The sequence below is a fragment of the Panthera onca genome, chromosome A2, assembly GCF_046562875.1.
Source record: "Panthera onca isolate mPanOnc1 chromosome A2, mPanOnc1 haplotype 2, whole genome shotgun sequence".
Taxonomy (NCBI): Eukaryota; Metazoa; Chordata; class Mammalia; order Carnivora; family Felidae; genus Panthera; species Panthera onca.
Window position 1 is genome coordinate 140589472 of NC_138340.1, and position 21341 is coordinate 140610812.

Here is a 21341-nt window from a genome sequence, read left to right on the forward strand (position 1 = left end):
GTTCATAAAAAATAATACAATGGTTAAGAACACGAGTTCTGGAGGAAGACTGTCTAGGTTCAAAATTTAGCTCCACATCTTACTAGCTACACAACCTTGGTTATGTTCTTACACCATCTCTTCACCTGTTTTTCCAAGGTCCCCACGTAGCCTACAATGGAGTACAATAGCAGGAGAGCACTATTCACACTGAATTCTGGTTTCCTTATCTGGAGAAATGGAGATAATTTGCAAGATCACACTTTTTTTTTTAATGTTTATTTTTGAGAGACAAAGGGAGTGTGTGTGTGTGTATGCAACTGGAATAGGGGCAGAGAGAAAAGGAGACAGAGAATCTGAAGCAGGCTCCAGGCTCTAAGCTGTCAGCACAGAGCCTGACGTGGAGTTCAAATTCATGAGCCTTGAGATCATGACCTGAGCAGAAGTCGGATCCTTAACTGACTGAGCCACCCAGGCACCCTGTAAAATCATACTCCTGAGTTGTAGCGCAGATTTAAGAGGGAAATTAGTCAAGTATTTAGAATAGTGCCTGGCAAACATTAACAAATATTAGCTACTATTACTGTATTACAACTACTATTCTACCACTAGCATTTCTTTAAAAAAAATTTTTTTTTCTAAGGTTTATTCATTTTTCAGAGAGAGAGACAGAGCGTGGGGGGTGGGAGGGGCAGAGAGAGAGGGCTGAGCTGTCAGCACAGAGCCCAACGTGGGGCTCGAACTCACAGACTGTGAGATCGTGACCCGAGCCGAAGTCGGATGCTCACGTGACTGAACCACCCTGGCGCCCTTACCACTAGCATTTCTAATGCAAACATCAATAAGGTCCTTTTTTTTTTTTTAATGTTTTTATTTATTTTTGAGACACAGAGAGACAGAGCATGAGCAGGGGAGCGGCAGAGAGAGAGGGAGACACGGAATCTGAAGCAGGCTCCAGGCTCTGAGCTGTCAGCACAGAGCCCGACGCGGGGCTTGAACTCATGGAGTGTGAGATCATGACCTGAGCCGAAGTTGGACGCTTAACCGACTGAGCCACCCAGGCGCCCCCAATAAGGTCCTTTTAATTAACAGGCACAGAGAAGCTCTGTTGGTGAAATAGATAAGACACCCAAGAACCGTGGAAGTGGGGCTAAAACGTTGCAGAAAAGACACACCAAGTCATCTGTTTGTTATGTGCTCAAAGGACCTGAAAAAAATGGTTGGCTATAAATATAATTTATTATAGTGAAAGCAAATGCTTAGACCTGGAAAGGAAGCTACAAATCATAAATTCTTCTTGCCTCCACTTGGTCACTGAGTTCACAACGGCAACAGGACCATGGGAATGAGGACCCCTGGACTTCTGACTCCCTCTAAAGCTTTTCCCACTTCCCCCGCAGAAGCTTTCTTTTGCATTCAGACTGCTAAAAAGTAACTCAATCCACTTCATTTAATATTTATTTACCATTTAATTTATAGCACTGTAAGGGGAGAAATATATTGGAAAAAATACAATTTTCTCATTCTAAAAATTCTGAATTGATTCTGCTTTGCCACAAGGAATGGCAAAAAACACACATATGCATACAAACTCACAAGAGCATTATCTTGAAGTTAAAAAATACCAAATTTAAGTATTTAGAAATGATAGGGCCTAGGAAAAAAGGTGAGGACACATTAAAAGTAATTTATGCCAACTGTTTCTTTCCTTCGATAGCATTTATTTTCAGTTTGATACCCAGCTGCACTCATATTAGAAACTTAGTGAAAACCACCTAGTGATTCTACTTGGAAGTTACAACCCATGTGACACAGAGATGTTCTGAATATAAGCCTGTTCATAAGTCAGGTAAACTTTAGGAACTCTCTATGTCTCTTCTTTTACATAAATTCTATCTCTACCTTGATGTACTTTGGTTGATCAAGAAAACAAAAGGCTAAGGAACAGAAAGCTAACTTCTTTAAATGAGACAAAAGGAAACATTTTTACAATTACTATAAATAGGTCTTTCTTTCAAATACCAAATCAGTTTCCTCAACTGTACAACTACAATTTGATGGTTTTTACTTTTACTAATTCACTTCAGTGATTTATAAAATTTGTCTAAACAATAATACTAATTAAGTATCTTTCCTATTTTTTTCAGGATAAAAACCATTAAATGATGTGTTGAAGACATGCCTAAAAATACTTCACATTTCAACTATGGCTTCTGCATTGAAAATCTATAAGAACTTTTCCAATTAACTTTCCAATCTTTCCACAACCTCTCTGTTTTAAAAAAAAAAAAAACAAAAGAAAAATCTTTGAAATAATTTAAGTGAATGCTTTACATATCAAGTATGGATTCACAAATCCCTATTACCACAGTCATCAATTTTAACAAGTCTCCTAAATACGTTCTGTATTAGTTGTCTTGATTTTAGATATTAATAATAAGGAACATTTAATTACATCAGTTTCCCATCAACATGCTAGTCATTTAATGATGATTATATTGGCCATTTCCATTGGTTGGCAGGAGGCTCTTCCACTAAAGGCTCCCATGGTTTCCACTGTATCATTTTTCTTGCCAGACTTAGTTCATTTTCAGCCTGTTAATAAAAATTTTTTAAAAGAGCGTTTGATTATACTATTTAATAGATATTTACCATAGCTAATGACTGAAATATAATTATCAGAACTATTATCATATTCATACCTAATAAGCTATTCTACCATCAAATGTTCTACATCATTAATTACCTTACCTTTCATAGCTACACAATCATGAGTAAGAATTCTCATGGATTCTCTCACTTTCTATTAGAGTGTCCAAAAGCTTATGTGGTGAGTTTTCAAACTAATTGTCTGTTTCACTATTAGACTCCAAATTCTTTGAGGATCAGAAGTATGTCCCTTTACCAGTGTGAACGGCTTTCAAACTTATTTTATCATGGCCCATCGTAAAACACAACAAACAAATTCTACTAAGGGAACCACAACACACACATATACCTAAAACAAAACTAAAAATATGATTGCTTTTACTAGCTATGATACATTATTCTCTATTATGTTTTTTTAAATGCTAGTCACAACCCATCTAACTGATTTTACTGATCCATAATCACTTGAGATCCACAGTTTGTATAACAGTGATCTATGGAATGTAGAATATCACAGGTGGACAAAAAATATTCATTGATTAATTTCCTTATCAAAGGTTGTTATATTTACTTTTTCCCTTGAAACAAATTTATAACATATTTGACGAATATATTTCAGGTATCTTTTTATTTCACAATTTTTATACAACAAAAGACCTATGACAACTTTGGCCAACTTAGAAGAAAGAACACTATTAAACACTTGTCAGGACGTCACAGAAGGAATTCAAATACAGAGTAAGTGCCAGATTCTATCACAGGCTGTTAATTCTGTAGTTTAAAGCAATGCCTCATTTATGCCAGTGGTACAAAACAGACAATCTGTGTGTAGCAGCAACAGTCTAAAATGTGTACAATGAATTAAAGAGTAGATTAAACGAAATCTGGAGGTGGAGGGATTTACTAATGCTGCAATGAGAAAACAGTATAAACACTAATTAAAAGTATCCTGACTGCCCTTTGGCCCAGGTCCCTCGAACATTTTTAAGCCCCCAAGGCATTGTGTAGTGTGAGGAGGCTGCCTAACCCAGAACATAGCTGGACCCAGCTGCATGTGGCCCAGTGCCCACCCCTCCTCCCTTCCTTTAGCTTCTAACACACTCAGTACCTTTTCCTTATTCCTCTCATGCTGTCTGCTACCTACATGTGACTACTGAGTGAGCACTGGAAATGCAGCTAGTTCAAATGCATATGTGCTGCAAGTACAAAATACACACTAGATTTTAAAGACCTAGTATAAAAAAGAATGCAAAATATGTCAATATTTTTAAATTGATTACATGTTTAATAATATTTTAAATATATTGGGTTAAGTAAAACATTATTAAAATTTAATCTTACTATTGCCCATAAAACATGGAGAACTGCACAGCTGACTTAAAAATACTTATTGAATTTTAAGACTATAACTGCATGATAAATTAATGTATCGGTTAAATAAAGTCATGATCAAAGGGAAATCTGACAGAAAAGAAAGAGGAACAGAAAAGGAAAAGAAGTTAGCATCAAGTTCCCATATGGTACAACTGCTGGCAAATGAATAGAAAGACCAGGAAAACAGGCCTTTGAATGACTGAAAATGGTCTACATTCATAAAAAGCCATCTGAATGCCCTATTCCTCTTTTACAGAGTCATCTAACAATTCTTCTGAATTTGCATATCATGTCTGTTGGTGATATAACTCCCTCATCACCAATACTACCCAGTATTTCCTTTTCTTTGTCCCTTAATAAAACACAAGAATAAATAGTTGCACTTTTTTTAAATACAAAAACATGTACAAATTAAATGAAACAGAACTGAATATCAGACATATTTAAGGGGAGACATCTAAACCTATAATATGGGAGAGGGGGTTCTAAAGTGGTGGGGCAAAGGGGCAGGGTGATTTAATCAAAAAATTATGAGAAAAGATACTCAGTTGAAGTCAAAAGGCAAAGAACAGACTAAAAAAAAATGTGCAGACAATGATTAGTATCTCTTTTATTTGAAAAAACACTCAAAGAAATAAAGAAGAAAAATACTAAACACAAATGATAGAGTAAAAACATTAATGACATGCTTTATATAAAACACAAGAACATATTTTAAGTTTAACCTTACTAATAATTCAGGAAAAAACGCACAACCTAAAAAAAAGGCATAATTTCCCCTGATTTAATTAAAAATTGCAGCATTCTTGCCAACATAGATGTGTTATCCAACAGTCAAAAATAAAAGTGTATTTTAATTTTATGATTCACAAGATCTGTATCTCTCCATATTAAAAATATACTAAGCCTTTAAAACATAAAAGTATTTGTATCTAAAAAGATAAAAGTGTCAATATAACAGTAACACCGTGTTACTAGTTTGAACTAAAGTAAGGCTAACAAGAAGATGCTGATTAAATTCAAGGTGTTTCACACTCCAGTTTTCCCACAGAAGCCTCATAAATTCATGCATAATTAATGATAAATATTTGACATATACATGATAGAAAGATTTCCTACATGTGATTATTCTTATATTTGAGAGTTGATATAAATAAAGAAATTCAGTTTTCCTTTTTTTCTGGAATGTCAGTTTTATATCTCTAAATATTGTGCCTCTGAACATTTAAAACCAAACATCTAACTATTCAACTTTTTCTTTACCTGAAGAATCACCTCTTCCAGTTGGCCACCCTGAAGTTGGTCTTCTAATTTCTTAACATCTGGTTCCTAAAATTTAAGGAAAAAAAAGAAAAAAAGATTTAAACAAAGGAGTGCAATATCTACTATTTAATTAGATATCTATATCTAATATTTAATTAGGATATTGAGGCCAATATCCCAATTAAAAAGACCCAAATATAAAACAGCACTTAATTTGGCAAATATAATTAATTTTTCTTTCATTGTACCCTTACTAATGTTTGCCAAATATGTGGTGGAAACCCATTTCATCTCTCTACTATTTTATTGCTTTTCTGTCTTAATATTAACTTGCTTATCAACAGTAAGAAATACGATGCCCAATTCAGTCTTTCTAAAGTACAGATTTTAAAATACCACTTTATTTTCTTAGTATTTCCTATATTTCCTCTGAGAGCATTGGTATTGAAAATAAATACTACCCTGTGACCCAGAATTCCATTCCTAGGTATATACCAAACAGAAAGCGTAATACATTAATCAAATGACATGTTCAAGAATGTTAGCACAAGAACAGTAGCACAAATTATAACTCCAAACTGGAAATAATTCAAATGACCATATATAATTAATAAATATAGTATTTGGATATAACAGAATACTATATAGCAGTGAGAATGTACAAACTACAACTGTATGCAATAACATGATTCTCTCAAACACAGTATTAAGTGAAAGAAACCATGGACAAAAGAGCACAGAATGATGATTCCATTTATAAAAAGTGAAAATCCAGGCAAAATGAATATTTCGTGTTAGAGGTCAGAAAAGTAGTTATCTTTAGGAGGGTAGTAACTTGAAGGGGAACGAGAGAGTTTGGGCATTCTGGAAATGTCCTCCTTTTGATTTGGTGTTAACATGGGTGTGGTTACTTTGTGAAAAGTCATCAAGCTCTACACTTATAATGATGGCACATTTCTTTATGTACATTATTCTTCAATAAGAGGTTTAAAAAAAATACCTAGAAAATTCAACAACATACATTTATTTATTTCTAGTCAACTGAGCTTTGTGAGAGCCAGGAAGTATGTACACACTTACACATACATAAGGTATTAAGTAGGATGGTTTTTTGGCCCACAAATGGAACGAAAAGAGGGAGAAAAAAACAAAGACATTTTCTACAGGAATTGGCATGTTTCTGCCTCAGGGCATCTGCTGGCTGCCCAGGGATATCTGCATGGCTTGTTCTTTACTTCCATCGCTCATATGTCACCTTCTTAGTAAGGATCACTAGGATAATAATTTATATTGTGGTGGGCTAAATAATGCCCCACAAAATGTACATGGCCTAATCTCTGAAACCTATGAATGTTACCCCGTATGGCAAGTACTTTGTAGATGTTAATTAAAAATCCTGAGACAGGCAGATTATTCTAAAATATCTAAGTGGGCCCAAATACAAGTGTCCTTATAAGACAAAGGCAGAGGGAAATTATGCATAGAAGAAGGGAAAGTAATGTGACCACAGAGGCAGAGATAAGAGTGATGTGGCCATAAGCCACGAAATGCTAAAAGCCACCAAAGCTGAAGAGTCAAGGAACAGATTCTCCCCTAGAACCTCTAAAGCAAGTGTAGCCCTGTTGATAACCTTGATTTGGGCCCTTGATACTAACTTTAGAATTCCGGCTTCCAAAAATGTAAAAGAATAAATTTCTACTGTTTTAAGCCACTAAGTTTATTAGAAGAGGCACAGGAAACAAATACATATATGTAACATCCCTGACCCTGAAACACATCATTCTCTTTTTCCATTTTTCCTTCACTGCACTTAACTATCTTCTAACATGCCATGTAATGACTTTATTTCCTTAATTCTTTGCCTCCCACCATTAATGTGTAATCTCCAAGAAAGCAGGGATTTTTATGTTTTGTTCACTTCCTTATAGGCACTAGCTTCCATGCCTACAACCACACATGGCATATAACAGGCATTCAGTGGTTCTTGAATAAATAATAGTTGGAAAAGAAAGGGTGGGGAAAAGCAGATGAACATGTTTGAGAAAGATTGTTTAACTCAGAATTAACTAAGTTTTAAAGCCAAAATTCAGGGGCATGTGGGCAGCTCACTCAGTTAAGCATACAACTTCAGCTCAGGTCATGAGTTCATGGCTCTTGAGTTCAAGCCCCACCTCTGGCTCTGTGCTGACAGCTCAGAGGCTGGAGCCTGCTTCGGATTCTGTGTCTCCCACTGTCTCTGCCCCTCCCCCGCTTGTGTTCTGTCTCTGTCTCTCTCACTCTCTCAAAAACGAATAAACATTAAAAACAAAAAATAAAGCCCTTTTTTCTTTTAATGTTTATTTATTTTTGAGACAGTGAGAGACAGAGCATGAACGGGGGAGGGTCAGAGAGACAGGGAGGCACAGAATCCGAAGCAGGCTCCAGGCCCGACACGGGGCTCGAACTCACGGACGTGAGATCATGACCTGAGCCGAAGTCAGACGTTCAACCGACTGAGCCACCCAGCTACCCCTAAAGCCCTTCTTTTAAAAAAATAAAATAAAAAATAAAAAAATAAAGCCAAAATTCAAACCCAGAGCAGAGAGGCAGTCACTGTTAGGGGACCCAGGAGATTAAAGAAAAGAATGTCAGTTAAGCGTTCGACTTCATCTTAGGTAATGATCTTGTGGTTCATGAGTTTGAGCCCCGTGTCGGGCTCTGTGCTGACAGCTCAGAGCCTGGAGCCTCTTCAGATTCTGTGTTTCCCTCTCTCTCTGCTACTGCCCCATTTCCATTCTGTGTCTCTGTCTCTCTCTCTCAAACAATGAATGAACATTAAAAAAAAAAAAAGTCCTTCTGCTTTAAAGAAATAAAATACAGAGGAACAGTTATGAAGAAAGCAAGCAGAGAAAGACTCAAAGTTGAAGAGCTTCACCTCATGAAAAGAAAAAGGAAATTTCTTATTGTGATGGGAAAAACGGCATAAGCCCATTTTCCTTAAGGAAGACACGAAATTAAAAGAAATGCTAACTTCCCCCTTAGACTTTAATCTATAAGTTACTTTCACATTTACCAAGAATAAATGTTCCAAATCAAAATACATGGTCCTGTTGTATACCTAAGGAAAAATAATTATGCTCTTTGGACTACAGAGTTTGTTATGTTAACCTAATAATACTAAGAATACATTAGGGCCACTTATCACATATATGTAAATTATCTTTCAAGCTTATGAACACTATTTTGGATAATTATAAAAATCCATGAGATAACTGCTAGTGTGAAAATTTAATAACTTAAAAATTTAACTGCACAACAGTACAATATAGTTTGGTGTAAAAGAACTAGCAACAGTCTACCATGTGGCTACAGCCTTGGAGTTAGAAGCTATAAAATGCCTGTGTTACACTCTCAACAATAGCCAAATTATGGAAAGAGCCTAAATGTCCATCAACTGATGAATGGATAAAGAAATTGTGGTTTATATACACAATGGAATACTACGTGGCAATGAGAAAAAATGAATGGCCTTTTGTAGCAACATGGATGGAACTGGAGAGTGTGATGCTAAGTGAAATAAGCCATACAGAGAAAGACAGATACCATATGGTTTCACTCTTATGTGGATCCTGAGAAACATAACAGAAACCCATGGGGGAGGGGAAGGAAAAAAAAAAAAAAAAAAAAGAGGTTAGAGTGGGAGAGAGCCAAAGCATAAGAGACTGTTAAAAACTGAGAACAAACTGAGGGTTGATGGGGGGTGGGAGGGAGGGCAGGGTGGGTGATGGGTATTGAGGAGGGCACCTTTTGGGATGAGCACTGGGTGTTGTATGGAAACCAATTTGACAGTAAATTTCATATATTAAAAAATAAAAATAAAATAAAATAAAAAATAAAATAAAATAAAATAAAATGCCTGTGTTAGTCTGTTAGGGCTGCCATTACAAAATCACATAGACTGCATGACTTCAACTACAGAAACTTATTTTTTCACAGTTTTAGAGACTGTTAGTCCAAGACTGAGGTCCGACAGGGTCAGTTTCTGAAGAGAGCTCTCTTTCTGGCTTATAGAAAGTCACCTTCTCAAAGTATCCTCACATGGCAGAGAGAGTGCAAGCTCTCGGCTGTCTCTTTTTTTTTTCAATTTTGTTTTAATGTTTATTTATTTTTGAGAGAGAGACAGAGCACAAGCAGGGGAGGGGCAGAGAGATGGGGAAACAGAATCCGAAACAGGCTCTGGGCTCTGAGCTGTTAGCACAGAGCCCGATGTGGGACTTGAACCCATGAACTGTCGTGACCTGAGCCGAAGTCAGATGCTCAACTGACTGAGCCACCCAGGTGTTCCTCTGCTGTCTCTTCTTATAAAGACACTAGTCTCATTGGAGCAGAGGGCCAATCTTATGACCTCATTAACCTTAATTACCTCTGTAGAGGTTCCAGCCACATTGAGGGTTAGGGCTTCAACAGATGAATTTGGGGAGGGTGTGGGTACATATTCAGCCCATTAACAATGCTTGATATAATTTCTGGTAGTTAAGAGACTAACCTGGTCTCTTTGCAACAAAGCACTTTTTAAAATAGTTATTTCTGACAATTTTCTTTAAACACAACACACATTTTTTGTTTGTTTTGCTTTCATTTTCTTCTTTACTCTGAAAATAGAGAAGAGATAAGACTGACATATCTGTAAATAAATCAACAATCAGTGAAGGACTTGAGAGGGAAAAGAGGTAAAAGAAGCAGCGACAATGTTAGCCTAGAGAAGGGAGTTGACCTTATTCTTCCACTCCAGTATCTAATAGTGGCCTGCAGAAGGAAAGCACTTAGTGGACAGGAGTTTGCTGAATGAAAGGGAAAAAGGATGGAAGGAAAGCACAGAAGAGAAATGAAAGGAAGTATGCAGAATATGCAAAACACAAGCAACTGATTTTTTTGTTGTTGTTAATGTTGCACTGGAAACCATAAATCCAAGAAAGCAAAATCAAGTCAGATACTTACCGCTTTAACCATACTCAACTTTTCATTTGTAATCTGTTCTGTATACTTTCTATATGCTGCATTTTTAGGAATTTGCTCAAGAACATCAAGAATCTTTGTGTACAGTATTCTTAGCCTCTGAAAAGACAAATCACATACGTTTCCAGTTTAAAATATCATCAGATTTAATAGAACACTTTAAAGTCTCATGAATTATTTTTAAAAACCTCACTTCTGATTTTTACAAAGCATTTAACTCTTCTTTGCTACAATTGCTTCATGTCTGTGCCCTATAAAACCATCCCCTTTAAAACTATGAGTATAGTGAACACTTGAACAATGCTGGGGTTATGGGGTCAATCCCTGTCATGGTTGAAAATCCACACAGAACTTTTGACTCCCCAGAAACTTGACTACTCATAGCCTACTATTGACTGGAAGCCTTACCAATAACATAAACAGTTAACACATATTTTGTATGTTGTATGTGTCATATATTGTATTCTTACAATAAAGTTAAGCTAGAGAAAAGAAAATGTTATTAAGAAAATCATCAGGAAAATATAATTACAGTACTGCACTGTATTTATTGAAAAAAATCTGCATATAAGTAGACCCATGCAGTTCAAACCTGTATTGTTCGAGCGTCAACTGTACAAATATGGATAGTTTTCATGCTCCATGAACAAAAGTTGTATATAAGTTAAAGGTATAATAACAAGTAAGAATAAAACTGCATCCTAACTTATTGTTAATGATCTATTTGAAAATCAACTCATTTACTAAATCATAATTTCTCAATTTGAGATCCTAAGCACTCAAATTCAGATTTTCCCCCCAAGTTTTCTTATTTGAATTTCTGTAGAAAAAAAAATACAGGGGCATCTGGGTGGCTCAGTCAGCAAAGCTCTTGATTTCAGCTCAGATCAGGATCTCATCATCGTGAGATCAAGACCCCATCAGGCTCTGTGCTGGATGTGGAGCCTGCTTGAGATTCATTCATTCTTTCTTTCTCTCTCTCTCTCTCTCTCTCTCCTCCCCCCTTACATTATTTTAGATAACTCCCTATATGCGTAAAATATGCAATGCTTATCAGGATGATCAAATTTAACTAAATGTAATCATGATATTTCAGCTTTGTAACGACTGAGTTGGTACCATGTTAATGAAGGTTTCACCACAAGCTTAATAGAGAAAAGGAGCAAGAGAACTGAGTCACTGCACAGCACATATTGAAGCACAGTGAACTTAAAGTTCACAAACAGTGGTTAGTAGTAAAGTCACATGGTAAGAAGTCGTTAAGCAGATCCTGACTCATGACAGTTCATAAATAACAAGTATAATCATAAATATACATACATAATTATTTTTTATTTCCTTGTATTTAATTTGAAATTTTAGTTTAATTGTATAAAATCGATAGGTACTAATACCTACTTCTATTTGTATATATTCACAATATACATATGAATAAACAAATAAACAAACCTTGAGGGCCTCTAATTGTTTTTCTTAAAAAATAATCTGCATATTTAGACATTATTTATATATTTGAATATGATGTCCCATAACAGAGGGTATTTTTAATTATACTAATTTAGACCTTGTCAGATAACATATAATCCAAATTATGTGTGGGTTTTTACCCTCATCTCTTCTTAATTTTAGCAAAGGATATGGCAATAGAAAGACGTGATAAGAGACTTGGGTTCTAAAATGGAGATGTTAATAATACCCGCTTCAGGGGTTGTTGTGTAACTTAACAGTACCAGGCACACATTAACTTTCAGTACGTGTTAGCATTATTATTATTCTGTTGGAGGGAGTCACTTCAGCAGATATCAGAGAAAAGGTTCAAGAAAAAGCAGCATCTGAGACAGACCTGGAGAAACGGTAGGACTTGGACACTTAAAGATGTAGAAAAAAGCAATCTTACACATAGAATACACACAAAGGATTGAATAGCAGGAAAAAAAGGAACATAATAAGTATACAGTTGTATTTTTCTTGAACTATGCTATCCAGTAAGGTAGTTACTGGCCAAATATGGCTACTGACCACTTGAAATGTGGCTAGTCTGAAATACGATGTGCTGTAAATGTAAACATACAGTGGACTTTGAAAATCTAGTATAAAAATATAAAATATTACTTTTTATATCGAATATATACCGAAATATTTTGACTATGTTAGATAAAATATGTTGTTAGTTTTTACATTTTTCTTTTTAAAAAAAAGTGACTCCCAGAAAATGTAAAATTACAAACATGGCTTACATTTATAATTCACATTATATTTTTATTGGACAGCCTGTGGCTAGAATACAGAACACATAGGAAATGTTTAGGAGATAAAGTTAGAGAAAAACTGAGTCAGACTGTAAGTGGTTTTGTGTGCCACATTAAAGCATTTGGGATTATTCTGTGGGCAATTAAATGATTTAGGAAAATTATATGATTAGATTTGTGTTCCAGGAAACTTAACCTGTAGTAGTGACTTAAAGGACTCAATGGAGGAGAAAAAGGCAGAAAGGCCAGCAGGATAGTTGCTGTAATTGTCTACACATAAGGGAATAAAGAGGTAAGACTGGAGAGCTATTACAGAAAAGGATCAACAGAACTTGTCGCTGAAATAAACATGAGGGAAGATCCAGGGAAAAGAGAAGTACCAACTGTGATGTCCAGCTCCAGCCTGGAGAGTAGGAAGACTCATCATCATCAGGAAAAATAGAGTCCACAGTAAAAGAAATAGATTTAGAAAGGGAAAACCAGGAGTTCAGTTTTAGACAATAATGAGCCATTATCAACTCATAATTAAGACATTCATCCAACAAACCTTATGTTTTCTGAGCACATACCATGTGCTAGTTAGTCACAGCTCTAGCAGTAAACAAATGGAATGAAAAATCCCTGCCTTCACAAAAATCTGCCTTCTAATAGAGAGCCAATGAGCAGGATAAATTAGTAGAATACAGTATGTAGAATCGTGATCTGGAGGGCCTCTGTTAGGACTCTTTTAGAGTGAAATTGAAAGCCACTGGAGGGTTTTGAAAAGTGACATGACCTGACTCACAAGCAGGCTGACTCTAGCTTGGGTGAAAAAAGACCAAACTGAAACGGTGACAAGAAGCGAGAGGCAGTTAGGAAGCAAATGCAATTATCCACAGCTTGATGATGGTAGCTGAGAATATGGTAGTAGCAGAGGAGATAGTGAGAAGTACTCAAAATCTGGATACGTTAAAAGTAAAAACCCAAAGGATTTAATGAAGTACTAAATGTGGGGCGTAAACAAAAGAAAAAAATTAAACATGATTTCAAGGTTTTTGACCTGCGTGACTGCAAGAATGGAACTGTCATTCATTGAGGTGAGCAAGCCTGCGAGAAGAACAGGTTTGAAGGAGAAGAATAAGAAGCCAATTTTGGACATTACGTTTGGGTTGCATGTCTGACATCCAAGTGGAGATGTCCACTAAGCAATTAAATATACAAGACTCTCATAAAGAGAGGTCAGTGATCCACAAAAAAAAATCTAAGAATTATCAGTGTATTGGTGGTATTTAAAACCACTCGGTTGGGTCCAGACAAGGAGACGCATATAAATAGAGAAAAGTCTGAAGAAGTCCCAAGAACCAAGTCTTAACACTCCCAAATTTGTAAGTGGGATACGAGAAACGACCAGAAAAGGAGAAGGCAAAAAGAATAAGAGGAAAAAAACAAAAAAACCCAGGATATTGAGGTGGCCCCACGCACAAAGTGCTAGATGAAGACAGTGCCCAATGTGACAAGTGCTGTTACTGGGTCAATTAAGATGAGAAAGGAGAGCTGACCGTTGGATTTAGCAGCAAAGAAATACTGACCTTGCAAAGAGCAGTTCTAGCCAAGTCTGAGTGGAGTGTGTTCACAGGGGAATAAGAGAAATTGGAGACAGTTATGTACAGATTAAGTCTTTCGAGTTATCTATAAGGAGGAGAAAAGTGGGGTGATTACTGAAGCGAGGAAAAGGATCGAGGATGGTTTGTTAGATGCAAGCATTCTGAATACTGATGGGAAGGACCCACTAGAATGGAAAACTGATGACATAAGGGGTTAGTTACTAGAGCGATATATTCGGTAAGTCTAACTGTACTGAGGTCACCCAGGCAGAAAAGGGGAGGCGGGAGAAAAGGTGGAAACTGGAGATACGGGAATGGGAGGGCACTCATAAAAGTACCAGCGAAGCCACGAGAATGCTACGGGAAAAGTCAACAAGAAATGGCATCGGATCAACGAGGTAGACGCTGTTCTCGTCTCAAGACAGCTCTCAGGCTGAGCTGTAATTTGGGGCTTGAAATATCCGCATTCCGACAGCCTTTCAAACGAGGTCACAGAGTTGGAGTCTTCCTTGGGAACTCAGCAAAGAAGCAGCACGTACCTCGTGTGGACTCTCACACACGGCCAATCCCACAAGGCCCGTGGTCTGTTCAAAAACAAAACAAGGTTCACGCAGGTTACAACGCCGCGCGTCCACCACGCTAAGGAAGGGCAAAACCACCACTTCCCTGGCTAAAACCGGCCGAAAACCAGCCAGCTATTGGTCTCTCCAAGCCAGTTGTTCGGAGCGTTTTCCTGCCTCTCCCAGAGAAGCTACTAAATCTGCCATCCCGGAAAGCACAGCAGAACGAGTACCCCCCAAAAGCACCCGCAAGCCCGCGCCAGTTCCGGCCGCCACCGCAGGATCAGGGGCTATCGGGCTGACTCTACCCGCACAGTCTAAATTCCAACAATGACCTCCCCATTCACCTTACCTTCTTCAGCAAACCCGCCATGACCGTGCCGACAGACCGGGGACGCGCAGCCCTCTGGGAACCTCGCTCAGACCCGCTCAATCCACCACCGAGGGACCCGCTCAATCCACCACCGAGGCCGGCACACCGTCACCTAGGAAACAGCTTTGTTCCTCCCCCTCACGCACTCAGGCTCTCCAATGAGTCAAAGGCTGTGCCCCGCCCATCCCTAAAGGGAAAATTGACGCATGCGCAGTGAGTACATAAAGCGTCACAAGCAGGTGCTGGAGGAAAGGGATGTGTCATAGGAGTCTTACGTCTCGGTTCCTGTCTTTGCCGCCTCTGATGGCTTGCCCAAAGGCTACGGGAAACACTCCAAATTTCCAAACAGTTCCGACAGAACCTGCACTCGGCTTAACTTTGGCGAATTTCTCAACCTTTCCACAGTGTCGTATGTAGTAAAATGAGAGTGGTCGTCTGGAGGTATCATCTAAATGATCTCATGCCAGCCACGTTTCTAGGCTAATGCACCAAAGCAGTTTGCAGTGTGTGAGGCCATCTCCCACCTCGACACTTTTCTATTTCACTTTCGGAAGCACACCATCTTCTCATTTCCCCAGGTGAAGTGATGCCAGACCATACCACTTCTCCCCGCTTTCCTCTACAAACATTTAATGAGTACCGGTTCTGTGTTAGTTACTGAGACATAACTTGTAAGACAGACTCTCACATCCTTGTGTTTACTGAACAATGATAAAGATATGCATTAATAATTTGGTAATTGTTCTAAAAGAGGTTTGTTCCAAGTGCAGTGGTAGCAGAGAAGATGAAATAACTAACCAAAAATTGTAAGTGACTGGAGTTAAAGCATCTGCTAAAAAGCCAATGGGAGAAAAGCACAACAAATTGAATAAACACGTGTACAAAGAAATATATATATATATATATATATATATATATATATATATATATATTCATTCTGAGTAGCAAAACGTGTAACAAATAGTAAAACAACCCACAGAATGGAAAAAGATATTTCCAACCACATAAAATCACCAAAAGATAAGTGGCACCTGGAATAAGAAGGAACTTCTATAAATCAGTAAGAAGATTACTATTAACCAGAACAGGTCTCTCTGCTTCCTTCCATTCTTGCCTTGCACTCTGGAATAGATTAAATGACTTTAAATATGTAAGGTGCCTGGCCCAGTACATGAAACATAGCACCACATACACGTGATTGTTACTGATTTTTTATTTCATGTTATTATTCTCAAGCCAGTAGCTACAATAATCCTTCTCGAACATACTGTGCTCAAAATTCTCCCATAGGTTTTCACTCAAGATGTAAAAGCCAAAGTCCTTTCATCTGCTTATAAGTCCCTGACCAAGATAGCCCCCCACAGCCTCTCACTTCTCAGGCCTAACCTCCTATTCGCCTTTCCCTGCTTAGGTAGCTGTTCTTCTAAGCCTTTTCTTGGAAAACCCTTCTACCAGATGGCACATAGGTCCGGCTTGCACCTCTTTCAAGTGTTTGCTCAAATATTACCTTTTCAGTGTGGCCTGCCCTGGCCATGAGATTTAAAATTGCAAATTACCATGAGCTCCTTTTTCTCTTCCCTGTTTTGTTTTCTTCATAGTCTTTATCACCTTTTAATATGCTATCTAATTATCTTACTTATATTGTTTCTGTGCATCACCCTTTCTAGAATATAAACCATATGTGGATGGAAATTTTTTCCTACCGTATATGAAGTGCCTAAAATAGTACCTGGCACATAATAAGCAATGAATATATTTTTAATGGATACAATAGAAAAAAAGGCAAAGGAAAAGAATATGCAATTGACAAAAAATGGAAACAGGAACAATCAATAAACATGAAAAAGATTCAACCTCTCTAATAATCAAGAAAATGAAAATTAACCATAATTTTACTGCCATCGTATGGATAAAAATTAAAGACTGACAATACCAAGTGTTGTCAATACCAAGTGGAACAACAAGAATACTCAGACACCGCTGGTGGGTGTGAGTTGGTATAATCACTTTGGGGAATAATTTCACAATAATTAGTTGAAGAGATACAAAACCTATAACTGAGTGTTATGGGTCGAACTATAACCCCCCAAATTCATATGTTGAAGTCATAATTCCCACTATCTCAAAATGTGACCTTATATAAAAATAGGATCATTGCAAATGTAATTAGGTAATATGAGGTCATTAGAGTGGGCCCTTGTCTAAGACAACTGATGTCCTTATTAAAAGGAAATATTTAGACACAGAGAAATGTACACAGAGAGTACGTCATGCAATGATGAGGGCAATAGGGATGACACTTCTACAAGCCAAGGAACAACAAAGACTGCTAGAAAAATCACTAGAAGTTAGGGGAAAGGCATGGATCAGATTCTCTTAGCCCTTAGAAGAAACCAACTCTGCTGACATTTTGATCTCACACTGGTAGCCTCCAGACAGATGAGCTAATACTTTTAATACTGTTTAAATCACTCAGTTTGTGTTATTTGTTACAGCAACCCTATAAACTAACACTGAGTAATAAATTGATTTGATCATTTGTTCCTCTCTTCTATTAGGATAGCTGTCCCTAGAAACATGAGCCATGGGGGTATAATCTTCCCAGTTCAGATTGCCCAAGAATTAGACATTACCATAACTTTCATCATAATTTATGGTTTCTAGTATTTAAATCATTCACAATTAAAATTCAGGACATTGGAAATATATATATTAACACCTGTACATGTATTAATGACATTTTATAGATTCACACAGGCATGTGCATGGATGTATACACATATGAAAATATAAAGAAACTACTGAATTGGGACAAACCATCTGATGACATCCATTTACTCCTACAAAGGTGACATGTATATTTGGGCACACTAAATTAGATTCAAGAAACCATATTAAGATTGGGAAGAAATGACCTTATTTTTCAAAACAGTTAATGCTGAAATAATCACTGGAACCTAGATGAATTTCCATTTATGAGGTCACAAACTTTATTGCCCATTCCTCCAGATTCGAAGAATTTTCGTCATTGTGGGTATGTTCTAGAATGTAGAATTATGTGATTATAAAAGATGCATGTGTTTTCATTTGTTGTAGCTTTGGGAGTTCAGGATTCTGCCATAGTGTGTTTGCTGAGGACACAACAGCTAGACAGACCTAGCTGATCCTGCCTAAGGTACTGCATAGCTAACCATTTCTATGTGGTGGGAAAACATGTAGGTTTTCTAAACCAATCCCTTTGCAGAGGTGCAAGTCTACGTATGGAGGGGGCTTGGCAGTGATGTCCTATGGCTGCTGACAGTAGAATTAGCTACAAAGAGAAATCAACCTTGGCATCTGTGATATCAGAAAGGGATTTGGGAATATCTTAACGTGAGTAGCAAGGACATCATATGTAACTGGAAGAGTTAGGACCTCCTACGCTGCTTCTTAATGACACGGGCTCTTCTGTGAGTAGCTAGATCTTACCAAAGTTAGGTAGTGAAAATGTTTCCTAGAATCTAGAGCTCTGGAGCTATGTTCCCCATCCAGTTCCTTGAAGGAAACATGAAATCAAACAGATGAAAAGGAAGAAAGCATTTCAATTGTCAGGGCACAAGGGACTCATTCCTAATAATCTAGAGGGGATAAGTACTACCTTGCCTGTTTTACTCTTAGTTTTCATAACGTGGGAGCACAGGTGAAAATAATCTCCCCTCAGGGAGTATTCTTTCCTATTCCAAACTTGGCAAGAAAGAAAATTATTTTTTTTCCAAATTAATTCTTAGAACAGATCAACATATTAAAATTCTAATAGTTTGGATATGATCCATCTCTTGTGCTTCTGTTCATATCAGGCATATTCAGAAGAATTTGGATTTTTTCCAGTCTTTTCTATCTATGCTATGGATATTTCTAAAAAGTGTCTTGTTTTCTATATGGTGGTTTTTAGAACCTCATTCTAAATCAAGCTATAACTTAGATAGAAGCCATTACCAAGTTTTATCTTAGTGGCAATCAACTTCCATGTATGAGTTACTTACTGTGTGAAAATGGGGATATCCAATACTGCCACCCAGATTTGGAATAAGTTTAATATTGAGGTTTAAAAACAGGTATCCTTTTTGAAAAATAGAACCTATGGAAGAATTGAATAATAAAGATTTCTAGCCACCTCATCCCTGCCAATAGGGAGCATCTCTGGCACCACTTCTGTGTACCAAATGCTGCTGCTCTCCATTTAAAAGCAAACAAGAAAGAAGTGCTGAAAGTCAGGAATTTTTTTAAGCAGATGGAAACTATTTTATGAGATTAAAATAAATAAGGATTTATTAACATAAATGGTAATAATAATACATTAATAAGATGGTACTAAAACAACAATTATTTTTAAATGAATGCCTTAACAGAATTAAGAAATAAAATAAAATTAAGTATAATAAAAAAGTTGAAACTGGTGAAAAGATATCATAAATGTAGATACTGTATTTTTAATTAGTCTCATTAATGTAAAATCACAAATCAAGTGAAATAAGATAAAAGAAGGCAAAAACAATAGTTAAAGTAGAGCTGAGACTTTGGAAATGTGAGATAAAGAATATGATCATTTTTGAAAACTGGATAAATAACAGAACAACTAAAATAATCATTCATTAACTAAATGTATACTGTGGCTTATTTTATGTCATAAACTACAATAGTTAATAAGGATCTGTCAGTGAACCAGGAAGACAGGTTTCAATCATCAAGGAGCTTTGTTCTGGTGGCTGGACACACAGTAGATAAGTCAATAAATTAAACCACCAAATGCGATGATTTTTCCAAAGGAAATGAACAGTGTGCTATGAGAGATGGGGATCTACTTAAGAGTGCATGAAACTTTTTCTGTGACAGTGACATTTATTCTGAGACATGAAGGGAGGATCCAGTCATACAAAAACTAGCTAAAGAGTTCAGCAGAGACAATAGTAAGGGTGAAAGTATGAGCAGAAGAATGCTGTGATGGGTGTGTGGCTGGGGTGGAAGGGTGAATACGAGGGTGGCAGGGACCCTTGTGAAAGGATCATGCAATGTGAATGGCTTAAATATGGGTGGTGTGGTCTGACTTGCATTTTTAAAGATTTTTACTTTTAAGTAATTTATACATCAAATACAGAGCTCAAACAAGCAACCTCAAGATCAAGAGTTGCATGCTCCACTGACAGAGCCAGTCAGGTGCCCCAGTCTGACTTGCACTTGTAAAAGGCTACTCAACAAGAGTCGTGGGCCAGGTGAATTCTATCAGGCATTTATAGAAGAGTTACTACCTATTCTTCTCAAAGTGTTCTAAAAATAGAAATGGAAGGAAAACTTCCAAATTCATTCAATAATGCCAGCATTACCTTGATTTCAAAACCAGACAAAGACCCCACTAAAAAGGAGAATTACAGGCCAATATCCCTGATGAATATGGATGCAAAAATTCTCAACAAGATCCTGACAAATTGAATTCAACAGTACACTGAATGAATTATTCATCATGATCAAGTAGGACTTATTCCTGGGCTGCAGGGCTGGCTCAGTATTACAAATCAATCCACGTGATATACCACATTAATAAGAGAAAGGGTAAGAACCCAGACTTCAAGCTGTATTACAAAGCTGTAATCATCAAGACAGTATGGTACTGGCACAAAAACAGACACTCAGATCAATGGAACAGAATAGAGAACCCAGAAATGGACCCACAAATGTATGGCCAACTAATCTTTGACAAAACAGGAAAGACTATTCAATGGAATGAAGACAGTCTCTTCAGCTAGGAAAACTGGATAGCGACATGCAGATGTATGAACCTGGACCACTTTCTTACACCATACACAAAAATAAATTCAAAATGGATGAAAGACCTAAATGTAAGACAGGAAGAAAGAAAATCCTTAACGAGAAAGCAGGCAAAAACTTCTTTGACCTTGGCCGCAGCAACTTCTTACTCAACACGTCTCCAGAAGTAAGGGAAACAAAAGCAAAAATGAACTACTGGGACCTCATCAAAATAAAAAGCTTCTGCACAGCGAAGGAAACAATCAGCAAAACTAAAAGGCAACCGACAGAATGGGAGAAGATATTTGCAAGTGACATATCAGATAAAGGGTTAGTATCCAAAATCTATAAAGGACTTATCAAACTCAACACCCAGCAAAACCCAAATAATCCAGTGAGGAAGTGGGCAAAAGACATGAATAGACACTTCTCCAAAGAAGACATCCAGATGGCCAACCGACACATTAAAAGCTGGTCAACATAACTCATCATCTGGGAAATACAAGTCAAAACCACAATGAGATACCACCTCACA

At 37.1% G+C, this 21341-nt stretch overlaps 2 protein-coding genes across 4 annotated transcripts in view; one reads left to right on the plus strand and one right to left on the minus strand.

The window, feature by feature from the left end:
* Positions 1–1419: 1419 nt before the first annotated feature.
* On the minus strand, positions 1420–15145 carry NDUFA5 (NADH:ubiquinone oxidoreductase subunit A5). 2 transcript variants are annotated; one of them, XM_060633009.3, is made up of 5 exons: positions 15005–15129; positions 14632–14676; positions 10243–10359; positions 5266–5331; positions 1420–2574 (listed from the first exon to the last, which is right to left on the minus strand). In XM_060633009.3, the coding sequence occupies exons 1-5, from the start codon at positions 15023–15025 to the stop codon at positions 2473–2475; spliced, it is 351 nt and encodes a 116-aa protein (XP_060488992.1). In that variant the 5' UTR covers positions 15026–15129; the 3' UTR covers positions 1420–2472. The 2 variants fall into 2 exon arrangements, with proteins under 2 accessions (XP_060488992.1, XP_060488993.1); XM_060633010.3 differs by lacking the exon at positions 10243–10359 and having other exon boundaries at positions 15005–15145.
* Positions 15146–15284: 139 nt separating this feature from the next.
* ASB15 (ankyrin repeat and SOCS box containing 15) overlaps positions 15285–21341 on the plus strand; it is a 59169-nt gene continuing 53112 nt past the window's right edge. For both annotated transcript variants that reach the window (XM_060632999.3, XM_060633000.3), the window contains exons 1-2: positions 15285–15603; positions 18122–18200. The gene's annotated coding sequence lies outside the window, so the exon portion shown is untranslated. The remainder of the gene's footprint in view (positions 15604–18121; positions 18201–21341) is intronic.

Bases quoted from the DNA above. Each gene is read 5' to 3' on its own strand.
- NDUFA5 (XM_060633009.3), bottom strand. From the start codon at position 15,025: ATGGCGGGTTTGCTGAAGAAG. The intron at 10,360-14,631 runs GTACGTGCTGCT...TTGTCTTTTCAG, and splicing joins TGTGTGAGAGTCCACACGAG to AGGCTAAGAATACTGTACAC. The intron at 5,332-10,242 runs GTAAGTATCTGA...CTTAAATTTTAG, and splicing joins AGTTGAGTATGGTTAAAGCG to GAACCAGATGTTAAGAAATT.